General features: G+C 37.3%; 5 protein-coding genes across 9 annotated transcripts; 3 read left to right on the top strand and 2 right to left on the bottom strand.

Annotated features, from left to right (window-relative positions):
• The first annotated feature begins 594 nt into the window (after positions 1-594).
• Positions 595-2,766, top strand: LOC122412839 (uncharacterized). 2 transcript variants are annotated; one of them, XR_006261440.1, is made up of 3 exons: positions 595-867; positions 1,117-1,267; positions 2,413-2,766. XR_006261440.1 is itself a non-coding variant. In XM_043422754.1 (2 exons), the coding sequence occupies exons 1-2, from the start codon at positions 1,069-1,071 to the stop codon at positions 2,697-2,699; spliced, it is 486 nt and encodes a 161-aa protein (XP_043278689.1). In that variant the 5' UTR covers positions 878-1,068; the 3' UTR covers positions 2,700-2,766. The 2 variants fall into 2 exon arrangements, 1 of the variants encoding a protein (XP_043278689.1); XM_043422754.1 differs by lacking the exon at positions 595-867 and having other exon boundaries at positions 878-1,267.
• A 5,428-nt stretch (positions 2,767-8,194) lies between these two features.
• On the top strand, positions 8,195-13,003 carry Bdp1 (transcription factor TFIIIB component B'' homolog Bdp1). 2 transcript variants are annotated; one of them, XM_043422745.1, is made up of 6 exons: positions 8,195-9,404; positions 9,925-10,456; positions 10,700-11,213; positions 11,498-11,946; positions 12,212-12,313; positions 12,391-13,003. In XM_043422745.1, the coding sequence occupies exons 2-6, from the start codon at positions 9,961-9,963 to the stop codon at positions 12,912-12,914; spliced, it is 2,085 nt and encodes a 694-aa protein (XP_043278680.1). In that variant the 5' UTR covers positions 8,195-9,404; positions 9,925-9,960; the 3' UTR covers positions 12,915-13,003. The 2 variants fall into 2 exon arrangements, with proteins under 2 accessions (XP_043278680.1, XP_043278681.1); XM_043422746.1 differs by lacking the exon at positions 8,195-9,404 and adding an exon at positions 9,447-9,650.
• A 713-nt stretch (positions 13,004-13,716) lies between these two features.
• On the bottom strand, positions 13,717-16,094 carry SdhD (succinate dehydrogenase, subunit D). Of its 3 annotated transcripts, none has more exons than XM_043422753.1 (5): positions 15,968-16,094; positions 14,940-15,022; positions 14,589-14,731; positions 14,216-14,409; positions 13,717-14,041 (listed from the first exon to the last, which is right to left on the bottom strand). In XM_043422753.1, the coding sequence occupies exons 2-5, from the start codon at positions 14,989-14,991 to the stop codon at positions 13,837-13,839; spliced, it is 594 nt and encodes a 197-aa protein (XP_043278688.1). In that variant the 5' UTR covers positions 14,992-15,022; positions 15,968-16,094; the 3' UTR covers positions 13,717-13,836. The 3 variants fall into 3 exon arrangements, with proteins under 3 accessions (XP_043278688.1, XP_043278685.1, XP_043278687.1); XM_043422750.1 differs by having other exon boundaries at positions 15,952-16,028; XM_043422752.1 differs by lacking the exon at positions 15,968-16,094 and adding an exon at positions 15,103-15,178.
• Positions 15,358-16,720, top strand: Uros1 (Uroporphyrinogen III synthase 1). The gene is made up of 2 exons (XM_043422749.1): positions 15,358-15,825; positions 16,031-16,720. Exons 1-2 carry the CDS (start codon positions 15,636-15,638, stop codon positions 16,606-16,608), a joined length of 768 nt encoding a protein of 255 aa, XP_043278684.1. The 5' UTR covers positions 15,358-15,635; the 3' UTR covers positions 16,609-16,720.
• Positions 16,721-16,793: 73 nt separating this feature from the next.
• Positions 16,794-20,982, bottom strand: Pez (protein tyrosine phosphatase non-receptor pez). The gene is made up of 7 exons (XM_043422748.1): positions 20,730-20,982; positions 19,932-20,301; positions 18,926-19,094; positions 18,640-18,801; positions 18,457-18,545; positions 18,166-18,364; positions 16,794-17,780 (listed from the first exon to the last, which is right to left on the bottom strand). Exons 2-7 carry the CDS (start codon positions 20,279-20,281, stop codon positions 17,460-17,462), a joined length of 1,290 nt encoding a protein of 429 aa, XP_043278683.1. The 5' UTR covers positions 20,282-20,301; positions 20,730-20,982; the 3' UTR covers positions 16,794-17,459.
• Positions 20,983-21,194: the final 212 nt, after the last annotated feature.

The following is a 21,194-nucleotide window of genomic DNA, read 5'->3' as shown; positions in this document are numbered from 1 at the left end:
TCCTCCTTATTCCTACCAAAATTGTACAAAAACAAAGTAATAATGGAGCCTATCATTCCTCGATAACGAGAACGAGAAGATTGCTCCTCATAATAATACGCTTTAGCGAGGCTAAGCCCCATTGCGTAGCGAGAAAGCAATGTAGAGCACTGGATGCCTCCTATTCGCTCCGTGCAAGCCCTTGGAGGGGATAAGCGAATCTACCCCAGCGCCGGCGGTGGGGAAAAGGAACAATATCCTGGAAGTTTTCCGGGCAGGGTGTCAGCTCGACCCAGAGCACTCTCTACTACAGTGTTAACTGTGCCGCGCAACTCCCTATAGGGATGGTGCAGATTCGATAGAGGGCAGGTGGAAAGTACTCGTGGCGTCTCTAACGTCATAAATTATAAACTTTTGGGGGTAACACTTTCAATACTTTGATGGAAATATAATCATAATAATGTAATATATATATAATACTACAATAATGATAAAAGACCCCCAAAAGCTTTCACTTTTCATCACTAGTGGCGCGGTAGTCTACTTGCACCATCCCTATTGTTTAACTCTCCAAGCGAGTCGCTTGGAAGACGGCGAACCAAACACACGCGTGCGCGTTACTTAAACCAAAATCTACAATGAAATAGAAAGCTGAAACATAGAAAAGAATCCATTTTAAACTCAACAATCAATTCATTTGAAGAAGCAGCAGTATAGAAAAGTGAATATTTAAAACGGAGCAAAAAGCATCGCTTTCGTATTTTTGACACCTGGCTCGATCTGGAGCGAGAAATCAAGAGCGTAGAGCGTAAAGCGACGATATAAAGAGCGCACAAAGGATCCGAGTTACCACGTGCTATCCACGCGGACTGGGCGTTGGACACGGACGTATCAGATAATTTAAAATAATTTAATTAATTAAAGACATAAATCTAATAGTTTAAAGGATAAATAGGAAAAATAGAAAAGATTAAATAGAATTTCATACAAATACAACAACGTAAATTCAAGACCATTTGAAACCTACAGACGAAGCCAACATGGCAGATTTAAGCTCGAATTTTGACATATCAGACACAAATTCCATAAATGAAATTATTTTTGGTTCCCAAAATAATGAAACAAGGAAAATTGCAGGAAAGAAAAAAAGGAAAAACGTACCAATGGAAATGGGTCTTCCCAGCCCACAAAAGTCAAAAGAAAACTCCAACATCGAGCATTCGGATGCAGAGCCAGATCTCAAGAGGAAAAGAGAGTATCTTCGGAACTTCGAGGAGAGAAAAAACAGGTATACGGCAAAGGCTGCTGAACCATTTATTGTTTTAATATCGCAAATGACAAAAAGTCTCGAAGGTCACGCCCCCGGAGACATGGTTGAAGATCAAACAAATAACAAAGAATCAAATATCAGGGGAACTCGCGAGAGACAAGGGGTCGGTTCCATCCATCCTATGCTAATCGGAAAAAAGCTCAAAAGCTTCAGCGGGGCAATCAAGGAAATAAAGAGAAAGGGCAGAAACCTAGTAGAAATCAGATTAAACACTTATCAAGACGCAAATAAATTGGTAGATACCCAAGAAACATTACTACCCGCTGCATGGAAGGCATACATTCCGGAAAATAAGATCTCAAGGTTAGGGGTCGCTAGGGACATAGACCCTTCATTATCCGAAAAGGATATCCAGGAAGGGATCGAATGGCCATGCCAACCGATACGGATAGTGAGAGTAGAAAGAATTATGAGAGCGTCTAGAGATAAAAACAACATTTTAACCCTTTCCCCAACAAACTCAATTAAGATTAGTTTTGAAGGGAGTTTGCTTCCGGAAAAAATAGTAATTTATAAAACGAGAGTAACAATAACTCCATTTGAACAACAGGTTAGGAGATGTACAAATTGCCAACGTTTTGGGCATTTGGCAAAACAATGCAGAGGAGCTCAAAGATGTGCATTCTGCGGGGGCAACCACCACCAAACAGAGTGTAGAAGTGCAAAACCAACCTGCGTTAACTGTAGAGAATCCCATATAGCCAGCGACATCAACTGTGCAACATTTATAAAATTGAAAATTATCAGTAAAATCAAAGCACACCTTAACATCGATAGAGAAGAAGCCATAGAAATCATTAAATTAAACAGATTAGACAGCTTCTTTCGAATGGAAACATGGCTACAGAGGCAAGCAGAGACAAAAACCCTCCCCCCGAGAGAAAACGAATGGTTTCTGCCTTCCCAACCAACGGAAGACATAGACAACCACTTTCCCACGATAGAGGATTCTGAAAGAAATAAAATTAAAAGCAAAAGGAACCCCAAATCCCAACAAAGTAACGATTACATAACACGTAGAAAAATCCCAAAGAATGATGACCTTTCAACTAAACGAAAGACTTACAATAAACCCATAATTAACCCAATTCAAACTTTTCCAGGCGAAGAAGAAACAGATACTACAGTCCACTCGAATATTGAAAAAATGAACTGCAAATCCATCCCAGATCTGAGGACTCCTGAGGAAATTTCTCCAAGTGTTACCACGTCCACGTTCACCCCTCAATCCAAAGGGAAACACGAAAACTCCTTAATTGGTATTAACCCCATTGACACGTCAAGCCCCAATCACCGCCGACTTGATCTTAATAATTCCCAGAAAGCTAAAAATATAAACACCCAGTCACAATTAAATCAAAGTAAAGTACCTAATGTAGAAAAAATATAATATGTGTTCGTCTATATGTCTCCTCTGTACATCCTGTAGAAATAAATTCCACCAGTAGATAAATTTACGTGACAAACACCTTAGTCATTACATGGAGCATAACTGCATAGCAATTGCCCAGTGGAACTGCAGAGGCATAAGGGGAAAAACGCACGAATTGCCCGAATTAACAAAGGACAAAGATATCCTGATACTTTCAGAGACATGGCTCCATCCTAACATTCCATTCAGAATCCCGGGGTTCCGACTGGTCAGGAAGGATAGACCGATTGGAGTAATTGGCGGGGGAGTTGCCATAGGCATAAGGAATAATCTAAATTTCGAGTTAATATCATTAGACAAATATAATTGGACAGAAAAAGGACTAGAAACAATAGCGATTAAACTCAAGTTGAGAGACAATGATAATATAATAATAACGAGTAATTATAGCCCCCCACACATCAAACTAACAAGTAAAATTTGGAACGAATATTTCCAAAACATTCTTTCTCTCAACAGAACGAACAAAAATGTCATAATAGGCGGGGATTTCAACGCAAAGTCATATATCTGGGGAAGCCAAAAAAATAACCAAAACGGAAACTCACTAAGCAAAATAATAAACAACTTCGACGTAGTCCCCCTGAATAACAAATCGCCCACCTTTCTACATCAGAACACAAACTGGGACGTTTTGGATGTGACTTTCGCGAGTTCCAATCTTGCTCCTTTTTGCCGATGGAGAGTACTCGATGATAACCTGGGAAGTGACCACCAGGTCATAGAAATTCAAATGTTCGGTCAAAACCCAGCAACTCAAAACCGTAGACCCTCGATAATAACAAAAAAAATAGACTGGGGAAAATTTAAGACTATACTAGAGGAAAAGGTGCCCAAAGGTCCCATTTTGAACTCAAACATACTTGAGAAATATAGATACACGATGCAAGCGATTAATCAAAGTTTAATCGAAGCAGGAGCCACTCGTAGTGAATCCATAAAACAAAACAATCAGCGCAAACATCAACCAAAAATTTGGTGGTCCGATGAATGCGGTAAAGCCGTCGAAAATAGGAGAGAAGCATTTAAGAAATATAAAAAGAACATGAATACAGAAAACTTAAATGCATGGATCCAAGAAGACGAAAGGACAAAACTTTTTCTTAAGAAAAGTAAAAGAGAGTCATTTAAACAATTTGCATCAAGTATAAACACAAGAACCCCCATCAAAAGAGTCTGGGACATCATGAGAATTTTCAGTGGGATTAACAACACCAACTCTGGGAAAATGAATAATGGGTCGAATCAAAATAAAAAAAAGGATATAGAAAATACTATAAACAAATTAGCTCCTCCATCTGTTTTTTTTCCACCTCAAATAAAACTCAGAGAAATAAACACTTCTAAAAATATATGGCACTCTTGCTCTGTCAAAGAACTGGAAAATATAATTAAAAACTTAAAAATCCGTTCTGCGGCCGGGAACGATCGTATCAACAACGAGATGATCAAGGCATTCCCAAAAAATACGATAGAACTTTTAAAAAACATTTTTAACAAAATCATGTATACTGGACTCATTCCAAAAGACTGGACACTATACGACACGTGCTTAATACCGAAACCGAAGGGAGGCTTTAGACCAATTTCATTGGCATCCTGCATACTCAAAACCTTCGAAAGATTCATTAAAAATAGGTTAGAGTACTTTTTGGAAACAGACCTCGATTTACCAAACACCCAATATGGTTTCAGAAAAGCCCGGTCATGCTTAGACAACATTTTGATCTTAAACACAGATATTCTCAATGCATTCGCCAAGAGAGAAAGCGTAATAGCTGTCTTTCTTGACCTTGAAGGAGCATATGATAATGTGAATCCCAATATACTAATTGCAAATCTCAACGAATTAAAAATCCCAACCCATGTCATGAGATTACTGGCAAACTTAATAGTGTCTCGCAAGGTGGATTTCTATGAAAACGGAGTACTTATAGACCAAAGAAATGTTAATCAAGGCCTCCCTCAAGGGTCAGTCCTAAGCCCGTTATTATTTAATGTATACATTAGGAAAATAAATGAAAATATAGGGACTCAATGTTCCTCTCTACAGTACGCGGATGATATTGTCCTCTACATAAAAGAGAAAGAAATTGACAAGGGTCTAAAAAAATTAGAAAATGGAGTAAAGACGTTGATAAAGTGGCTAAGCAAACTTGGATTAAACGTGAGCGCTCCTAAGAGCAAACTCATTATTTTTAGTAAAAAGAATCTAAACCTTGAAGGGAAATATATTGACATCAATGGACATCAAGTCCGAAACAACAAAACCGCCGTATTCTTGGGAGTAAGAATGGACTCCAAACTTAATTGGAAAGCGTTTATTAAAGAAACTAAAAATAGAGCCCAAAAAGGGGTGAATGTAATTAAATCGCTTGCATCCAAATCATGGGGGGCACACCCAACTACTCTCCTCCCGGTTTATAATGGTCTAATACGGGCTAGACTGGAATGGGCAATTACGTGCTCGAGCTCCGCTACTCCATCAAATTTTCAACTGCTCAACTCCACGCAATTTGCAGCTCTCCGCATCCTACTAGGATGCCTCCGATCCACACCGACTAACATCTTAATGGACCTTGCGAAGGACCAATCCATAGAAAATAGAGCGCAGACACTTACACTAAGATACATCACAAGAACATACGCACATAGTAACCACCCTATAATCCCTAAAATCAAATTCTTAGAAATACTTATTGATCGAAGGGAAAAAACTCCCCCTGAATGTCGCAGATTCATGCTATATAAATTATGGACAAAATATAAGCATCTAATAGCAAATATAAAAAGAACCGAAAATATCCCATGCTTTGAATTCCCTCTATTACCCCAGCTTACTCCGATTCAACCATTATTAGAAATAGGAAAGAAAATCATGTCAGAGAACTCAAAAAAAGCTAACGAGATTTTTGAAAAAGAGATAAAAGCGGACTATCACAGAAGTCAGCGCAGAGACATCCTTATTTTCACAGATGGCTCGAAAATAAGTAACGCAGAATTTGCCGGATATGCTTATTATATTCCGGAAATTAATCACAGCGGCAGCTTCAAACTTTCTAACTTGGCGAATATCTTTGAAGCAGAAGCCTGCGCCATTATCGAGGCCCTGAAATTCATAAAAAACAAAATGACACACAGAAACATCAAAATTATAACGGATTCTCTTAGCGTCCTCCTCTCACTGGAAAACACAGGAGTTAATGCAAAACTCCATCCTTTAGGCTTAGAAATAAAATCGTTATACTCCCGATTAACAATGAGTGGCAGGAAATTAGAGTTTATTTGGTGCCCTTCACACAGGGGAATCTTGGGAAACGAAAAAGTTGATAACTTGGCAAAAAAGGCTAGTGCTGTAGGCGAGGCCAAGGAATTTGCGGTAATGCCCGAAACAATAGCTCAAAAAATACAGCAGGAAACACAAAAAGAAGAACAAAAAAGAAAAACAGACTCTTTCGCAGTAAAAGGAATCATTTACGGCAAACTCTGCAACTTGCATTCGAGACCCAAGAACCCTTGGTGGAAGGGCTCCAAGCTGCAACGGAATGCCATAACGCTGATAAACAGAATCAGATCAGGACACATAGGAACGAAGGAGCACCTTAGCAGAATCGGTTTAGCAGACTCTGACATATGCCCTTGCGGACCCTTTATACAAGATCTCAACCATGTGTTCTGGGCGTGCAAACTTGTCGCAGCAAACTCCGACAGTCTTTGCAACAGCCTAATATCACAGAAACAGTTCCCTCCATATGAAATACGCAGTCTTGCCTTCTCAGGATCCGAAGATACTCTCAACTCAATTGTGCGGTTTGCACACGAAATAAAAGAGATTATTGACTTAATATACTGAAACAATCCAAGCAATTAAATTTTAACAATAGACAAAACTAGAAAGATAAAATAAAATATCTTACATTTATTGCACAAAAACAAGTAGACCAAAATGTAGTTCATTAATGGAATGCATAGCAGAACACAAAGAACCTTTGAAATATAAACTATAATAAAGTCAGCTATCAGAGGAACAAAAATCCCAAACAAATGAAAATAGGAATTAAAAACTAAAAACTAAAAAACGTACACATTTAAAATAAACAATTAAAATCAGAATCATATACATGGAATACGAGTCAATACTGCTAAATAAAGAAACAAACGTCATGGAAAATTCAGCACTTAACCTAGAATACAAAACAAATACCAATGGAAACATCACAAACAGCATCTGAATGGAAACAGGAGGACAACATAATAAAGAATGTAAATCGAGCCTCAAAATCGTCGACTCTTGGCCGAAGCGGTTTCTCCAGTGGCCAGGCTAATCTCACGGACCAAAAACGTGGGCCTAGCCAAACAGAAGAAGAAGAAGAAGAAGAACTCTCCAAGCGTAGCAATTGTATACCCTGTGCAAAGTGCCCAGCCGTGTCAACAGCACCTAGCTGTATCTGGAGCTTTGTATCTGGACTATCGACGATAGTCCCGATACAAAGATGTTAGTAAAATTGGAAACAAGTCCCTGGTGATACAGTCGCAGCGTCTCAGCAGTTGTTAGCCATCAGCGATTCGAATTACGTATTGAAACAAGAACTCACTTGTCCAAGAAAAATGTTACAACAAAGTTTGCTGCTGCTGCGATACTCATTGAGCTGTTTAATTTCTTCCTCTGTTCCATCGTCATCTTCGTCATCCGATAATCGGGCTCGGCGTTCTTTGTTTCTTGTGCGCTTGTTCGTGGTCGTTTCATTGTTACTAGAGATATCACACACACGTTTTTGTTTCGATGGTTCTGATGGAGATGGTTTTCTTCTTGGATTTTCCGAACGTTTAGTTGCACCTTTAAAGCCTCTGTAGTACATGTTCGCAACTTTTGATTGATCGGTCAGGAGGATTTGGAATTTTATCCTTTGCTATCCTGTGCTCAGCGAGTATTCTGATTTCCACGACTTTTTTCCTGGAACCACTATTGAGAGTCCTAAAATTGCGATAAAGGCACACAGCGACGTAAATAGTATATTACACCACAAGGGCACAAAGTTTGATATTCCTGCACTGCGCGTCACAATGCCCGAGGCGAAGCCGAGGCTGACAAACATGTGGTCTGAAGCTTTACTTTTTCCTGCCCGAGGTGTGTATACGATTTTTCTGTCCGACGTAGGCGGAATGCGGCAACTTCGGCCCGGAAGGCAGAAAAATTGTATTTTTACGAATTCTTTTCCGTACCACCAACGGGGTAGAGTTCCAAACACATTTTTTTTACGTCGTATCCCCAGTAAACCTAATCCACGTTTCATCGCTTGCAAGTTCGTTGTGGTTTCTGTTGTTCTCTTTCTTACAAAAGTGCAGGGGGTTCCTATAATGGCTATCGCGTAGTTTTGGGAACGTCCATTGACCGAGCGCACGGTAATGAGTTGGTTGTTTTATGTTTTATGCAAGTTTTGTGGAAGAGCAGTTGTTTTAAGAGTTTACCACGTTTTCCACCTTAATTCGAAAAATATAGATCGCACGATAAAAGTTGTAGATACTTATTCGTAGAGAATCAGATTTACAACGACTCAAGTCTTTACCATTTATGTCGAAAAATTAAAAATTACCGAGATATCCAGCAGAAACAATTTCCTATTAAATTCGAAATGGCGGATAACGCAAATGTGAAAATTGTTCGCCAGTTTTTGAATTTAGACTACCAGTCCTGGTACCATGTGATCCCCCCTTAAGGTTAGAACAATAAAACTGCAGACGTCGATTTATTTCAGGTCGCATGCTAACCCGACTGGGCTATCTTCCCTACAAATTCATTAAATTGCATTAAATGTGTGTGTTTTGATGTTTTGACCGTGAAGATTTTCGTCCTTTGGCTCACCCCTCACCTTTATTTAGTTATATGACACTATGGAGCATGTCACGAATCAACTATAGGATTTTTCGAAAACTCTCGTGTATCTATTTCGGTAGGTTCAAATGGGTTTTTTTTACTAATCGTAAACCATACTGAGATTGGGCCTGCTATAGCTGCGTGAGGATAAACGGCGACTGATTTAAAATAGTTTATCAAGTTATTTTATGATTTATTGACATACTAAACAACACTATCCCTTCGTTGGTGACCACCAAACGATTCTATGTGACTTGACTCATTCTCAATTATTATATATGAAGCAAGAACAAATAAAGTTTGGCCAACTTTCGACCGAAATTTCATTTATTTCATTATAAAATAAAATTAGTGGTCACCCAATATTTTAACCGCTAAATGAACACCGAAAAAAATATAATTTATAGAAAAGTAAAAAATTTCATGTTATATCATCCGATTAAGTTTATGGAGGCATATTAAACAAGTACGAATATGGAGGAAAGAGAAGAATCAGGCTGGACGGCTGGACGAACGACGAGTCAGATTTAGAGCGGCATTGTTGTTTCGATCGTTTCTTTGACGCCGCCTCGTTTCATCGTTGCGGGGAATAAATGTCTAACGAAAATACAAACAAATGAAAACGAAGCCTAAAATATCGCATTTCATGTTTAGTTAATTGTTAATTTAAAGCTAAGTCTCATAAAAATATACGAATGTTCACCGGGTTGTGCCATGTGGAAAGTGCAATAACCTGATATGAGCCGAGCGTGCGAGATTCAACTTGTCTGTTACCATAACCTTAAAATGTAAGCAAAATTCTTTGTATTATAATCTACCTCAATTGGGTAATCATTAATTGACAACGATGTTATTGAATCTTCAACTCTACGTAGGACTAAGCTTCGTTCGGAACATTATAAAATATCACAAAAGTCATTAAGACGAAATTTAAAGCATTCAAATTGAAAAAATCGGCGGTATCTTGTTGTTGGGCAATAATTGCAACTTAGCTGCTATAAAAGCAGATGATTTACAAGAAAAACTGAATAATGGTATTTTCTTAGTTATAAAATCAATTTAATAGTATTATTTTAAAAAAGGCTGAGCTATTTTCTGATTGAATGCAATTCTAACCAAATAGAAATTGGAATTGCTTACAAAGACATGTTTTGCAATGTAACTTGGGATATTGTACAAAAACTGAATTCCTTTTATTCACCCATAATTTGCGAAAAATTTAGAATTTTATCAAATTACATGTTAATGCAACTGTCAGTTAAATTACCGATTCTTATTAACGAATTGTTACTTTTTTCTTGTCATCAGGAACTAGTTATATCAAATTGAACAAACTGTACAAAGATGCGTCGTTCACGTATAAAAGCAGTGGCGACTGTACCGGCGCGACGCAAACCAATAAACAGCAACCCGAAAGATGAGAAATCAGAACCAACGAATAAAGCAAATCAAGAAATCGATGAGAACAACAAAAAACCAACTGAAATTACGCCTCAACATGCTAAAGCTGGGGAAAGAGAAATAAATGAACCGACCGAACCGTTAAAATCAACGAATGAACCAGAAACAGAGAACCAACTTGCAGTGGAATCACCAAAAAAATATAAAATTGACAATGCAATAGAAATTATTGAATCAACCATTAGTCAAAAGGATTGCTTGACTGTAGAATCATCAAGGGATGTAAATGAAGAAAAGGCTGCAAAAGACGATGGAAATGCATCTGAAAACTCAGGAGCACCAGATGTTGATAGCCAAATTTTCACTCCCAATAAAGTGCCTCAGAATAAAATTTCTTCCACGACTGTGGAATTAAAAAATGTTGCCGAACAGGAAAACAGTAAGTTTCAAGAACTCATTGACTTGATATGCTTAATTATGTACTAGATACAGTTTATTCAGAGAAAGTATAATAATAATCCCGGCGAGCCTCAGGCCAGCAGACGACAGACCTGTCAATATACTTGTCCCGAGACTCCACAGAGTCTCTTGATCTATGTAATTATTTTTTTTCTCCAGTACCATCGTTAAAATTGTCTCACATAAGAATATTTAAGAAAAAAATGTTATTAAACTTTCACAGCTCCATTTGCGAAGGTCCTTCACCAGACTCGAACGAGTTTTATGCGTCCGACCCCGCGGTTGGACGGCGGCGGTAGAATTCGTCGTAACAGTGTCCAAGGCAGCGGAGCGAGTGCTAGTGAATCGGAAGATGATTGTCGCAGATCTGCGAGTGTCCTGACGAATCGTGTGCGAAACGATTCGATATCTTCGCTCCAGAGCACAAAAAGCACCAATCGCGAGAATCCTGGACAAACTAATTTAATGACAAGCACAGGAAATTCTGCAGACAAATCTGGAACATCACCTACCAAAACCATGAGTTCTTTGGCTGTGAGACAAAAACGAAAAATGAACGTTTCCGAATCAGCCCGAAAACTGGCCGAAGCGAGGCGAGAATTTCAGTTGAAATACGAACACAAACAACCTGATAGAACAAAACTGACCATGTACGATCTTATATATTACAATCCGATCACGAATCCGATCAAAAAGTCGGATCGAATTCCAAGTGCACCAAAAACAGTGTCTTCCGCGTGAGTAAATACTTGATACATTTTTACAAACTTCTTTTCTCTTCATAAAATAGGAAAAACTGCGTGGTTTCACCACTCGATCAAGCCTCCGATCTTAATTTGATCTTGAGTTCAATAGTCAAGGTCGTAGAGAGATCAAATCCAATTTTTCAATGGGAGCATCTATTTTTCTTTCATTGCATATACTTGCAGCCCATCTCCTGAGCGTTTAAAAACTCGACGAATGAACATCTCACTCAATTTTGGCTGTGATTATTAACATTGATTTATCCTTTCGACGACAGCTCTCCTACGCATATGGAGATAGATGAGGATGAAGAGGAGGATTGCGACACTCCCGAAGCCCTGCCAGTGCCACAAGTCAAAGTCGGGCCAGACGGTCATCTCATCTTGGACGAACAAAGTCTTGTGATCGAACATACCGGCGCTAAAAAGAATCGGCAAGCTCTGGCCCGAACTGAAGCTCTCGTTGATGATGATTGCAACGGAAATGGATTTTACAAAAAACGTCAAAAAACTCGCGACTGGCCGCGATGGGAAACTCTAAAATTCTACAAAGCCCTCAACACCGTCGGCACTGATTTCCTTCTAATGCAAAGCCTTTTCCCTCAAAGAACGAGACATGAAATTAAAATGAAGTTTAAAAAAGAGGAGAAAACTAATCGTCGATGTATTGAAAAAGCTCTCACTTTTCATCAAGAATTTGACATCGAATCGCTCAAAGAAGATCTTGGTAAAATTCGCTTTTCGTTGCTAGTTAATACTTCTTGATCACCTCGAATCCAAAGGGGACAGATTTTTATCAGTGAAGAAATTGATGTTCGATGACACTTTGATATTTTGGTCCATTCATTATTAGTTTCGAGGATTGATTGATAAAAGATCAATACATTTCAAAAATTATTTACTCTACATAAGAAAATTCATTTTTGAAAATGTTTTTCATTTTCCAGTTATGAATATTTCAATTATAATCGAATGAATATATAAATTTACAGCCTCCTTCGAGGTAGCCAAGAGTAAACATGCAGAATCGTCAAAGCCAGAGAAACCGGTGCGACGATCGAAAAGTCTGAAAACTCAGATTTCGAAACCACCACGTAAGTTGTTTTTTCCAAATCACTAAAAGTCTCCACAAGAAAATTCCAATCCAAAAATAAACAAAATAAATTCGCAGAAGTTGCAGTCTCCAGTTCGGAGGAATCGGGCGCCGGAGAAGAAAGCGATCCAGAAATTTACCAAGTAAAGCCAACGCGTTCGGGTCGATTACCAAAAGTTCGAAAGCTCCAAGCACCGAAAATAAATACTTTAGACAATTTATTTTCGGATCCCGAGACTGCGAACGAACCACCGAGTCCTAGGTCTTCGATACCCGAGAACGAGAGAGCCATGGATCATACGGACGAAGGGGAAATTCCACCTGAGAAAACTTCGGAGGAGACTCACAATATTCTGGAAAAAGTGCCTCGAGAAAGTTGTATCTCTGACATTACCCAAGTTGAACCGGGTTCTTTGGTTATTGTATCTCGCGAGTCCGAGGAAGAACCCGGCGAAACGGTCCTCCAAGTTTATATGGTTAGTCCTGACTTGGATGACGGCACCGGCCAAAATATGATGCCAGTCAAATTAACTCCTGAACTTCTGAACACTGTTTCCGCTGGCATGACCAACGTCAATCCGATCAACTTTAATACTAATTAATTAAGACTCTCGCTAAATTAGCTCTTATTATTTATGACATCGTTCGTGTTTCTTTTTTAAATAAACAAAAAACTTGTTTTTTCACTGAATTCGTTCCAAATTTCCAAGTTATTGTTTGCCTTGCCCCTTCCAAAAGTAAATTCAGAGATGCGATTCAGTCTCAGCACCTCTTTGGTCGAACTGGATTCTACTCGTATTTTCTAAGATATTTTTTAAAACCAATTTTCGCATTACAAAACTACTTCTGAGCTCCGTAATTCTAGGAAACGACTTGCCAATTTTACCCCACCACCACGAATCGGTTTATTCAGAGATAATATAGTCTCGGCGAGCTCGGGCCAGCAGACGACAGGGCTGTCAATGTACTTGTCCCGAGACTCTACTGAGTCTCTTGATAAAGATTTCCTCGAAATTGGCAATAATAGAATAGTATATTACACACCTAGGAAGGGAAAGTAGACTACTTCAAATCGCGGGCAGAATTGTCACCCGAGCCGAAGGCGAGGGTGATAAGCACGCGGTTTGAAGTGGTCTAATTTCACTCCCGTGGAGTGTATACTATTTTTCACCACACATGCACCAAAAATTCAACCTTCCGATTGCGGAAAGTTGAACTTTCGGCGCATGTGTGGTGAAAAAATATTTTCTCGACGAATGTACGAAATACGAATCCTTGAATCATCTTTGGAGAGTTTTTCTTTCTAGACCACAAAATGAAGAGCATTTTTGAATCTCAATACTACAATGAAAATGAAATCTAGAATGCAAAGAAATTTCGTGGTTTGATGAAAAAATATGTCTATTTTCTTGAAACTAAAGGTCCTTCATTTATTATTGCTATTCAGCGTATGCCTGTATAGTCACTGAACAAATTTTAAGTAATAAATATTAAAGCGCAAATTCGTAAGTTGAATTATCGCTTTTATGCTTTTTTGGTTGAAGGCTCGCTGCCGATAGACCACAAGTTCTTTACTGTTTTTCCAATACCAGGTCCGTTATAAATCAAGGCAAGAAGACCAACGAATGTTAATGCTGAGACAAGGTAAAGCGTGCCAAAGGCGACTTTGGGTAAAATACTACCAAATATGCTGGGACGTATATAATCCAAAACTACTGCCTCGAGACCCCTAAAATAGAGAAAAAAGTTCATTCAATATTATATAATTCTAAATTCCCAAAATGAAAAAACATTCTCAATTTCAAACAATCCTGTGTCTCTCAGTCTGCTAACTGAAGACTTTTCAATTAAAAAATAGCTCCAGTATTCAGATAATGATATATATGTTTTCGCACTCCCTTACCAATGAGCGTGCATAACAACCAGCGTCGCAAAAAGGGCATCGACCACTGAATTTTCTAACATAATACACGCCGGCAGCAAGACAATAAATGCAGCCGAGACAATCCGCTCAATTTGCCACAATCGCACGTGATCTCCGTGTGTGCTTGATGCACGGCATTGTAAAAGTGATGATGTTGGTAGCTCGGAGAGCACCTGTATACAAAAAGCATTATGCTTAGCAATGAATAAGTTAACAAAAAGAAAACAAATTTTTTCCGTACATAATAAATACCCAGAGGATAGACATTTTCATAGTTCTTGATTAAATTGAGAAATTTTTACTGTTTCCTAATTATTTAGATAATTGGAAAGTAAAAAAATATATGACTGACCTTTCGTGAATAATGGGACAGTGCCCCGGAAGATGCTCTCAATGGGTGCTGCAAGGAAGTTGAAAAAGGGGAGGCTGACTCAACTTGTCTTAAAAACCCGTGAGCTTTCGGCGATACAAAAATGTTGTTTTTTATAGATAATCCTAAAAATGACATACATCAAAATTAACTGGTACCAATACTTGGAATTTCGTGTAAAACTCATATTTATGACGAATTATGGAATCGTATTTCGAAGACATTTACATTTCAATACTTTTGATCGAATCAACCCACGAAAAATGATGAATTATGAAAGATTTTGCGGCAATTAAAAAAATAAATTAGATAACATCCCATTCGCAAACTTACGTGAAAGAACGGACGCACTTCGAACCATACGACATAAAGCTAAGTTGGCCATTTCTTTGATACTAAGATTATGAAAATTCCTCCTGAAACCGAAAAATAATAAAACGTCGGTTGAAAAAAGTATTAGTGTACTTTTAAATAATTTGAGGCGTTTTTATCGTACTAGATTTAGCAAGGTTATGAGACAACCGAGCAGACGACGTAGAACTCGCATGCGCAGAATAATGGCTGTTGAATGGCTGGATCACCAACAAAAGCAACCAAAAGTTTCAGTCGTTCAATCATAGAATATGCTTGAAAATCGGTACCAAAGTTGTTTTCAAAGTTTTTCCAATCTCCAAGAGAAATAATTATACAATAACTTTTATGCAAGGCAAAAATTGGCTCAGGGAATAAATATGTTTTCATTGAGTTGGGTATATACCAAACCTAAAAAATGTCATTCGATATAGCAAATGGTGAATGATGATAATCATATGCAATAACAATTGATACTCAATCAAAAAACGAGAGGCAAGGTCAAGAAAAAATATGCATATATATACAATGGCGGTGGCGAGTTTGCGTTAGTACATTTAAATTTTGTTGAGTAATATATCATATCAACGTAAAATAAACTTGTGGGAAATTTCATAATAATCACGTGAATTTTGTGGAATTCGTTTAAGCGGTTCGAATTATCGAAGCTCATAAAAAATGTCAAGTAATTCCTTGAAAGAAGTTATTTTGTGCAGAGGAGTAGTAGACAGCAACGAGACGCAAAGTGAATACATAAAAACGTTCGAAACAGCTGGTTACACATGTAAACATCTGAACGTCTTGAGGTTCGAGTTTTTAAACCTTAAGAGGCTCAGGGAACGCCTACTTTTGCCAAATTCTTACGGTGGTAAGTGGACATAACCTCAAAATTATCGACTGCACAAAGAACAAACGTAAGAGAATATTTCGTCCATAGAACGTAAAAAAAATTGGTTAGTGAAGCAAATTGAATTTTTTGCTATTCAAAACGTACGAAAATCCTATGCAACCTTTAAAAGATGTAGAGAGATGGCGGAGAGAAATGGAAATATTCATATAGAAATTCTCTGTAGGTTTGATCGTAACTAGTCGAAGGACGATTGAGGCGATTGGTTCAGCGCTCCAAGGTCATCAAATTCCTAATGAATGGAAAAAGTTACCTGTATTTTGCGTGGGTCCGGCGACTTCATCGTTTGCCGAAAAAAGTCTAAATTTTGAAAATTGTTTGGGTTCGAATTGCGGCAATTCGAGAGAATTAGCAAATTATATAATCAAAGAAATATCACAAAATTCAAAGCCTTTATTGTATCCTTGCAGCGCAATAGCGCGAGACACCATTGAGCAAACGTTGAACGAAAACCAAATAAATATTGAAAAATTTCCCACTTACAACACTCTACCAGCAGAAAATTTAGAGAATGATCTCAATCGAATAACCCACGAAACGAATCCAACATTCGTTTTTTTTAGTCCATCTGCCGTAGAGTTCACCCTTGCAGCAGCAAAAGAGAAAAATTTAAATATTCAAGCTGTTGCTATTGGTCCGGCCACAGCAGATGCTTTGACTAAAGCAGAAATTCGTGTTCTTGCAGTTTCAAGTAAGCCAGAGCCAGAATCTTTGCTCGAAGCTGTGATTAATGCTCACCTGTAGAATGAACTTGAAATCTCTAGCGATTGACCGTTAATTACGTTTGATATTTTATAAATTGATCTATATTAGCATAATCTTGTAATCGAATGTAAAATAAACATTTTTATTCGTTGTTTTTTTTCTCAAATATTGCGACGACAGCGAAAATTGTTATCAAATATATATTTTGCACAAACAAAATCGGATACATTGATCGCAAAACATAAGTTTATTTAAATTCGATCATATTTACAAATGTTGAAAATTGAGAACTTATTACTCTAGCGATAATCCAAATTTCATGCAATTTTAAACGTTTTACGTATTTTTACGTAGCACGGCATTGAATGCCCATTGAATTCCTACGCACATCAATATCAATTTTATTTTTTTTTACATTAAAACGACTCTTCTAACTGTGGCCCCAAAAGCCAACGTGATAAACATTTTAATTTATTTTAATAGTCGGAACTAAAACTCTCAATGAAATAGTCAAGTTAGAGATCCACTTGAAACACTACAACTAATGTTGCAATAAAGTACTCCGGGAATGACCGCCATGATTCGGAGTTCCCATAAATCGTAGAATACTTCATAAAAAAAGTATTTAATTGCAATGTTGAGAAAAGATTGCAATTTCAGCAACACAGATAGACAAAAAAAGTCCTCCTGACAGAAAATGGATCTGACCGTCGTGAGATTCATTCGATTGTGAGTGTTGGAGTCAAGGCCAAAAGTTTATATCTGAATTTTTCGTATTTCGAACGAGTTCGACACACGTTTCGTTCAGGGACCCTGTATACATTTTGATTATTTCATCAGTCAATATCGCAAATCGTAATTTTTGATTAATTTGTATTTTTCAATTGATTCTAATATCTATTACGATTAACGACGTTAGTCATGAGACAAGAAATATCGGCAATGGTCGATTGGTTAGCGTAATAAGGTTGCGGAACGTTTCCACCGTTATTGTATTTCATTTGAATTGCCGTTTCGTAATCCGGCGCTGGCCTGTAGGAGGGAAGAAGCGCTCTTAAATTATTGACATCCGTCGAGGGCACCGACGCCACTGGCGGATATGGCGAAGTCGAAAGATCGTTGTAACTCGTCCAACGCATGTGATCTTCCGAAATCCGGTTGTCCAAACTAACGGAGGCTGTTTGCTCGCCCGAATCGGTTGTGTCGCCGTCCTGGGAAATTAAAATACTCGGTTTTATAACAAATAAACAAAAAAATCTATTTTGGCTCTACAATGAAATTATTTTGGGGAAAAGGAATCTTTCATGAATGCAAGGCTTCTTCAAAGGTTTGATTGTCATTTGTTCGCAACGAAAAATTCATTTTTTTGTCTTGAAAATTTTTTTTTTAGCCATTGAAGATACTCTTCACTATTATTACTTTCATGAGAGTGATTGGGAGTTAAAATACTTCTTCATCGATCTATATTATTAAACTACAATGAAATTTCTACTCGTTGTAATAAGAATTATCAGAAAAATGCTCGGGGGTTTTAACCCGAACATTTTTGACCATAAGCCAAAATTTATCATTTTTCAATTGCAAATAAAAACCTACAAAGTAACCGGTCAAAGTTTCAGAGGGTCGTGCTTCTTGGTGCTGCATATAAAAAGTGTGTTGAGCGATGCACAAACGCCACATGTATTTGGCACTTCGGGAATCACTAAAAACAAACTGTTTAGGATCTTCAAGTTCTGATTGACACTCGATCTTGAATGTCTTTTTGTGATTTATGACGTTGCTGATGTCTTTCCACCTTAAAAAATACAAGATTTTTAATGAACAAAAAATATAACATTTTCAAATTAACTTTTTGATTGGAAGAAAATGTTATTCGTTCATTGGTACCGATAAAATTGTGTCGTTTGCGTCGTCGAGTGATCGACCATAATTCCATTAACGGAAACTCCCAAAATTACTTCGTTATTGCTATTATCCTGAAATTAACAAATTTTTATAATACAATCGTTTATTTCCATACATTTGCATTTTTTAAAAAAGAAAATCTATGAAAATTATGGAATTTCTCACCTTGGCTGCTAATGTCTCATGTCCATAGCCATCCAATTGTACAGCAATTGAAATGTACAATTCTTCAGCCATTGCCTGAGTCACGCCGGTTAAACCTTTGTATTGGCATAGCGTGGAATTCAAAAGTGCTGCTCCACCGCCTGGTTCAGCTTGCACTACGCTCTGGTGATTAATAACGTTCCATGATCAATATAGTATTGATTTTTTTCAAAGATCAGAATAATTCATTCATAAAATAGATATCTTTATGATAAATGAAATAATAACAGCAAGAATAATAATATACTTTTGGGAAAAAAGTGTATTGCTGAAGACATTCCGGAGCATGCCTCTCTACGTCATAATTGCCAAACTCAGCCTGCATCCAATAACTCGCCAGAAGTATTGCCTGGCGAGCGTCGCACTGTAATCTCCCCTCCAGCACATCACTTTTCAACTGAAGATAGTAATGATACCTGATGAATAATTTACTTATAAATCAAAAACAAAATGTTCCAGCCCCTTCGATAAATGTCATTCAGTAATAAAAAATTAAAAAATAAAGATTAGTATGTTAAACATGAAAAGTAATTAGCAGGAGATTGTAGTGATTAATCCGAAACACCGCTTTTTTTTTTTTTAATAATATAATAATTAGACCTCCTTATCACTGTTCCAAAAAAGCTCTATATCCATAGAATATCTGTTATATGAATACTAGTATAAATATCGAATTATCTAAATTATTTCCAAAGAGCTCAGATTATTTTTGAACGTAAATCTGTTAATTTACATTCATACATAATTTACATCCTGTTCATATATCATCCAGCCATATATCATCTTGTTTTTTTGTAAGCCCCAAACAGCTTTGAAACGAATGAAAAATCACTCACTTGATATTATAAAAATGTTTCCAAATTTTTAATCAACCGATTAATCTTCAACTAAATAAAAAATGCATCAATGACTACTGTAAAAATCAATTTTGTCTCTAAAAGCCCAGACACAATCTACATTCATAGCACACCCGTTAAATAACATTGGAAAACTATTATACTGTTTCTAAGATGCTCTATAAAGTTCTGAATACCTAAAAAAAATGATAACAAACCCAAACAATTTTAATGGCCAAAGAGCTCTCTAATCCATGAACTCAAATGATTGTATATTAATTACATTTTCATCATTGTCCAATCACCACAAAAGCATAGAATTAGTAAAAAAAATCATAATATAAAATAAAAAATAGTTTGAAATAGTCAAGAAATCTCCAAACAATGTAAAAAATCAAAGCTGTTTTTCACCATTACCTAGTCATCTCATCATGGATGAGTTGAACATCGGTGACATAAAACATGACTCTGAAGTATAGATTGAAATTTTTGGCATCCTTTTCCAACTGTCTTTTCAGGGGTTTGTCCATATCGACCCAGCGTAACTGCGGTTCCCCGTAACGACATATGTATCTCAGACCAAAGTATTCTGGCTGGCCAAGGCCAAGCCTTTGAGTGACGTTCGTCAAACATTCTTGGCCAAAACTATCAATTTCCAACGTACACTCTATCGAACTCTGATCCAATAATTCCACACATATAACATACTGATTTTTTGATACAACGTTGTACTGGCGACTCTTTTTCAAATGAAATTTGAATGGCATTCTGGATCTTTTGTTTTTCTCTGAAAAATAAAATGAATTAGGTTTTTCTCTTAGAGTTTCCTTCACCACATTTTAGAATTTAATACATTTGTAAAAAGTTTTATCACATTATTCATTTCTAAAGTTCTTTGCTGCAAATTTTATGTGTTTTTTTGTTGAAACCTTCGCGGTATTGCAATTTCATCATTTTGTGGATTACATTCGCGTTTTCCCAACTTTTACGAATATTGTAAATCAAAGATGTTTATATTGAAATTGGATACTTAGAGTTACGTAAATGTTTATGACAAAAAGAAAAAAAAATTATCAATATAGAAAAGTATAACTTTCGTGTACGTTTATACGATTCATTAAAAAAATAAATCATGTATCTGGACGATGCACGCAAATAATAGCGTGTCAAGGCACCAATTTCAGCGAGCGAACGAAGTTCGCAATTCTAACTTACCAAATCTACGGCAAGATGATTGCCAAGGAAACTAACCAAATTTCCACATATTTTGATACGATAAAAAATAAATTGCGAAATTGACCAATAGAACAAAAATATAACAAAATGTTTGAGGAAATTTCGTTCAGTGTCGCGATATGTCAAGAAGGCATCACAAATATATTGTTATACAGTTATTCTTCTTCTTCTTTTTCCGTTTGGCTAGACTCACGCACCAAATCCGTGAGGCTAGCCTGGCCACTGGTATCAACCGCATCGGCCAATGTTCGATTTGTAATACAGTTACTCATACTAACGCAACGGGGGCATTAAAAACGTGTATGAAGCGTACGAAGGGTACGAAGCGACATAAGTACACACACGATAGTTTCGCGAGCGCTCGAGGTGGACAACCGAGGAAGCAGCACCTAACGTAAGGGGACTTAAATACGCTCGACCAATCACAAGCGCCTTACTTCGATA

The sequence above is a fragment of the Venturia canescens genome, chromosome 6, assembly GCF_019457755.1.
Source record: "Venturia canescens isolate UGA chromosome 6, ASM1945775v1, whole genome shotgun sequence".
Classification (NCBI taxonomy): Eukaryota; Metazoa; Arthropoda; class Insecta; order Hymenoptera; family Ichneumonidae; genus Venturia; species Venturia canescens.
Note: the sequence above shows the minus strand (reverse complement) of the source record. Positions and strands in the feature narration are given on the sequence as shown.